General features: G+C 41.0%; 1 protein-coding gene across 1 annotated transcript in view; it reads left to right on the forward strand.

Annotated features, from left to right (window-relative positions):
- The window catches only part of LOC116844765, a 4,023-nt gene extending 1,987 nt beyond the window's left edge, over positions 1-2,036 (forward strand). The window contains exons 3-5 of the mRNA XM_032816776.1: positions 8-187; positions 566-1,333; positions 1,618-2,036. Of these exons, the coding sequence (XP_032672667.1) occupies positions 8-187; positions 566-1,333; positions 1,618-2,036 (1,367 nt within the window). The remainder of the gene's footprint in view (positions 1-7; positions 188-565; positions 1,334-1,617) is intronic.
- Positions 2,037-6,157: the final 4,121 nt, after the last annotated feature.

Here is a 6,157-nt window from a genome sequence, read left to right on the forward strand (position 1 = left end):
ATTTCAGAATTATTAAGCACCGGAGGTTTCGAAGCTCACAAATGGCATTCGAATTCTCCGGAGGTTGTATCCTTAACGCCACAAAATGAGAAAATGTCTTTTATTCTCAGTATTGATGACAAAACTGCTATCAAGGCTCTCGGATTAGAATGGAATCCGGATGAGGACAATTTTAAATTTACTGTGCGTAAACTCGCATCCTCTATAACGAAACGACAAGTACTTTCTGCAATAAGTAGGCTTTTTGATCCTCTTGGACTAATTGGGCCAATACTAACTAGAGCGAAGCTGTTAATGCAGGAAACATAGCGAATTGATCGCGATTGGGATGAGCGACTTCCTAATGAATTTCTCGTTAAATAGGAGGAATTCAAGGTCGAATTAAGTTCGTTAAAAACTCTATGCATTCCGAGACGTGTTATTGCATGTGATAAAGCTCAGCGATTATTCCTTCATGGATTCTGCGACGCTTCAGAACGAGCCTATGGCGCTTGCGTATATATACAAATGGAAGATTACCGAGGAGAGCTCAGTTCCCGAATACTGTGTTCAAAATCGCGTCTAGCTCCAATAAAGACAACAACGTTACCTCGATTAGAGTTATGTAGTGCCGTCCTATTAACACGATTAGTAACCGTAGTTCTTCGAGCCCTCAAAATACCGATTAAGAACGTAAGAATGTGGTCTGACTCCATGGTCGTGTTATATTGGATACGCGGCGATGTGTCACGATGGAAATCTTTTGTCGCAAATAGGGTAACCGAGATCAACGAAACTATACCAGCAGTAACCTGGGGTCATGTAAGTGGCAAGGAAAATCCAGCAGATGTGCTATCTAGGGGCACTAGTCCTCGGCTACTTGAGGAGCTACAATCATGGTGGGTGGGACCGCCTTGGTTGCTCGATAAAGGAGTATTAACGGAAAATCAACGAGAGTTCGACTTATCGCCAGATGCTTGCAAACTGATATTCATTGAAGAGCGTAAGAAGGGACAAACTTGCCACGTTGCTACTGGAGGTCAACAACTCATTGCAAATTTACTTAATACTTTCTCGTCAGTAACGAAGATTGAGCGAGTAATCGCTTATTATCGACGATTCATATTAAATGCAAAAAGGAAGCCACAGGATCACATCTTGAGTTCTTTGTCAATGCAGGAGCTGTGTGAGGCACGTCGTGTTCTTATCCGTTATGTACAAGCGAATCACTTTGCAAGGGAATTTTCGGATTTGAAGAGCAATCGTAATAGCAAATCTTCAAGCAAGATTGCATCCTTGATGCCCTTTCTCGACAATCAAGACATCATCAGAGTAGGCGGTCGTCTGCAGCAAAGTTGTTTAAGTTTTGAACGCAAAACCCTATTTTACTACCAACAGGAGATCGTTTCACGAAATTACTGGTTGAGAGAGAACATAAGCATCTTCTTCATGCAAACCAATAATTATTGTTGTATTCCATTCGACAACGATACTGGATTTTAAATGGAAGAGCACTGACGCGGCAAGTGTGTCGTCAATGCATACGCTGTTTTAAGACGCAGCCCCACGAAACCTTTCAAATGATGGGAAATCTACCAGAATGTCGTGTTCAGCCAAGCCGATGTTTTTACGTTACAGAAGTTGATTTTGCAGGACCGATCATCACGCTGGTTAACAAGGGTCGTGGACGGAAAACAAATAAATCTTACATCACTTTATTCGTTTGTTTTGCGACCAAGGCGATTCATTTGGAAGTCACGAGTGAGTTGTCAACCGCTGCCTTTATGGCGACTCTACGTCGATTCGTGAGCAGAAGAGGATGTCCGCATACTATATGGAGCGATAATGGTACAAACTTCGTTGGTGCCAACAGAGAATTGACAGAAATTCAGCAGTTCATAAGATCTCAAGTCGTAGATGAGGCAGGAGACATGCTTACTAACGAAGGGATCAATTGGCGATTTCTTCCTCCAAACTCTCCCCACATGGGAAGCTGGAATAAAATCATGCAAATATCATCGCAAACGAGTAATGGGAAACGTAATGTTCACCTTTGAAGAAATAACAACTACACTTGCTCAAATCGAAGCTTGTCTTAATTCAAGACCTTTATCTCCTTTATTTACTGATCCAACTGACTTGGAGCCACTCACGCCAGCTCACTTTATGGTTGGAGGACCATTGACGAGTGCGCCTGATGTTGACGTGACCGACGTTGCCGTAAACCGGTTGACTCGATGGCAGTTGATACAAAGAATTACCCAAGATTTTTGGAAACGGTGGGCGGTAGAATATCTCTCCAATTTGCAACAGCGAACTAAATGGAAATTTCCTCAGGAAAATGTAAAGGTCAATGACTTGGTAGTAATTCGCGAAAGGGATATTCTTCCATGGAAGTGGAAGTTAGGACGCGTGATAGAATTACACGCTGGTAAGGATGGCTTGGTCCGCGTCGCATCCATGCGTACGATGAACGGTGTTGTAAAACGTGCAATTAACAAGTTATGTAAATTACCTGTTGATTCAGCTAAAAATTAGTCGTACTAATTTTGGCGGTATGTATAAGCGTGAGATGTCTCTGATTTTTGTCGTCTATATTTATAAGCTATATTGTTTAGTCGAGAGATGTCGTGATAGTCCTCCTCCTCGACAGGCTCTCTAGTAGTGTTAAGAACCGTTGCGGAAGGGCGTCATAACGCCAACGTCTCGACTCTCGAGTTTTGTAATTCAGTAAATAAAGAATATATAGAACCATAGTTTGCAAGGACCAACGTGATTCTAAATCAATCCTAACAGTCACATTTATTTTTGTATAATTATATATAACTATGCTGCTTAGATTAATGAAGCTCTGGTTACATCCCGTCCTGACATTCGCGTTGACGTCCGTGGGCAGATTGCAAAAGAAGACAATAAAAAGCTTGCATGGGTTCACTGAAAAAGTGCGTAAGAATCAAGTTACTCGACATTCAATGAGCTTTATAGTGCGCGAAATTTAAATGCAAATATTCTATAAAAATACTGATAAAAAATATTAAAATATTAGTGAAATAACTCAATATTACGAGCCGTAAAATGAATTAATATTTTGTTTCATATTTACTTCATTTTGAGGTCATTGCGGAAAGAAAACTTCATCACGAACGCACGAACACTAAATGTTTGCATAATTTAGCAAATGACGATGCGATGGAAACGGATGACGTAAAAATACACGAATGTGCGTAATTTAAGTTTATCAGATCTGTAAATATGAAACCGGAATTTGCCCTAGATGGCCCTAGCTATCAATGTAGTTACCGTCAAACCGCGTCATTGGCGCCATTTCCTTGTTGACATCTCTGACAAAAATTTTCAGCTCACAACAATATAAGTTTCATACAACAGCATAGTTTGTAATAGCATTGAACATGTCGAATTTTGTGCCTGGAAACTACGATTTTGTGCCTGGAACTGCGGGCAGCATTGATTTTCTGTTATCATTTGAAGAAAACTGCTGCAGAATCGCATCGAATGCTTGTCGAAGCTTACGGTGAGCATGCTCTTGGTAAATCACAGTGCTTTGAGTGGTTTAAAAAATTCAAAAGTGGCGATTTTGACGTGAGAAACGAAGAACCTGGAAGACCACCGAAAAAGTTTGAAGACAGCGAATTGCAAGCATTGTTGGATGAGGATGACACTCAAACGCAACAACAACTCGCGGATCAATTAAATGTGACACAAGAAGCCGTCTCCATACGTTTGAAAGCCATGGGAAAGATCCAGAAGATGGGAAAATGAGTTCCATATGAACTGAATGAAAGACAGCAGGAAAACAGAAAAACCACTTGCGAAATGCTGCTTGCCAGGTACAAAAGAAAGTTATTTCTCCATCGAATTGTGACTGGTGATGAAAAGTGGATATATTTTGAGAATCCTAAGCGTAAAAAATCATGGGTAACTCCAGGCGAACCATCGACATCGACCGCAAGGCCAAATCGCTATGGACGGAAGACAATGCTCTGTGTTTTGTGGGATCAGAAAGGTGTGATCTATTAGGTGGTAAACTTAGTTCCTGTTTTTTTTTGTTTAAAAAACTCATTTATTTCGACATCAATAGCAAAAAATACATTAATCGAAGTATTTTCCCTCGCTAGCTATACATTTTTCTCATCTTTCGGGCAACGCGTAGATTCCGCGACAATAGAACGATTGGTCTTTTGATGCAATCCATTCGTCGATCCATTTTCGCACATCCTCGTAATTTCTGAAGTGTGTATCCACCAAGCCGTGCTGCATCGACCGGAACAAGTAATAATCCGAAGAAGCTAAGTCTGGTGAATACGCTGGGTGCGGGAGAACTTCCCACTCGAGCTGCATCAGTGTTTCTTTGACGGCTTTGGCAACGTGTGGTCGAGCGTTGTCGTGCAAAAGCATGACTTTACGTCAATTGCTGGCTACTGCTGGCCTTTTTTCCAACAATGCTTCATTCAGACGGTTTAATTGTGATTGATATCGATCCCCCGTGATACTTTCGTTCGGTCTGAGTAGCTCATAATAAACGACGCCGTGCATATCCCACCAAATGCAAAGCATTGCTTTGTGGCCATGAATATTTCTCTTTGGTGTGGATGTCGATGGTTGGCCAGGGTCTACCCATGATTTTCTTCGTTTAGGATTATCGAAGTATATCCATTTTTCATCGCCAGTCACTATGCGCCACAAAAAACTCTTCTTTTTCTGCCTGGCGAGCAGAGAAATAGAGATGTTTAAGCGATTCGCAATGGCATTTGCGGTTAATTCGTGTGGTACCCATTTTCCCTCCTTTTGAATTTTTCCCATTGCATGTAGACGTTTGGAAACAGCCATCGGAGTAACATTTAATGCTGCAGACAATTCTTGGAGCGTTTGAGTAGAGTTTTCGTCCAATAATGCCTGCAAATCGGTGTCTTCAAACTTTTTCGGTTGGCCTGAGCGTTCTTTATCATTGACATCAAAATCACCACTCTTAAATCGCTGAAACCATACTTGGCATGTTCTTTCCGATGGAGCATAATTGCCATAAGCTTCGAAAAGCAATTTATGAGCTGCAGCTGCAGTTTTTTTCAAGTCAAAGTAATGAAGCAACACATGTCGAAAAAACAACTTATCACGTTCCATATTTAATCAAAAGAAAAAATAGCACTGCTCGCTTAAATGAATCTCTTCGCACTGAATTTTATTGACAAATGTCTAACCTCTAAAATACAGCCAGTTTCAGATGTCAAAATAAATTACACCTACAACTAACGTCATCTAACTGTGAGCCGCAGGAACTAAGTTCCACCTAATATTATATATGGTCAGCATATTTATATAAGTTATAACCTACAGGCTACTCTTTGTATTTTATTTACTTATATTAAATTGATAAACTTTTTCGTCTCATGTATTTTTTTCTTTTTTAACAAATGTGTCACTGCAACTACAGGAGCTATATGTCGTCTTTGAACTTCACCTATAATCGCCACTGTACATCTATAATATTTTATATACTCCATATCTCGATTATAACACTCCATTTTTATACATATTGCAATTTATACAAGAGGTTAAACGTGGTGAATAGAATATGGACGACAGCGAACAACGTTATAACGCTGCTTTGAACAACGATGGAGTGGAGTAAAACGCCAGCTTTTATTCGCTGAGTAAAATCGCACCTTAATTGTCGTTAACATCCAATATTTGATCGGCATTGAGGAACGCTCGATCGCGACGTTTCTCTGTCTAACAAGTAAAAACGTAAATGAAACGCGGTAATTTCCCGCTGCGGTCAAGGCCACAATATCTGCTCGCGTGATAAGTACGCGTCTCAAATCGTGTTAATTATTGCCTTAATTGTCGCAAAGTCAAAATGCGATATTAAAAATTGGCGTGAAGTAATTTAGAAGATAACGCGGCAGCTCCCGAGACGCGATCGCCTTGACGGCTGACAGCGTTATGGAGTGACCATAGACATTATATATCTAGACCGAGCATTGAGGAGTAAGAGGGAGTAAGAGGCATAGAGGGGGTAGAAAAGAATGCATTACGTTTTGAGACCCTGCTTTCTCTCTCATTCGCGCATTTCTGTAACACAATCTTTCTAACACATACGCTTATACGCATGCGCAACTGACCGCTTGGCCGCTCGCCCCCCCCCCCCCCCCCCCCCCCC

This window comes from Odontomachus brunneus, unplaced genomic scaffold (assembly GCF_010583005.1).
Source record: "Odontomachus brunneus isolate Ranch 3 - 2012 unplaced genomic scaffold, Obru_v1 Obru_scaffold_046, whole genome shotgun sequence".
Taxonomy (NCBI): Eukaryota; Metazoa; Arthropoda; class Insecta; order Hymenoptera; family Formicidae; genus Odontomachus; species Odontomachus brunneus.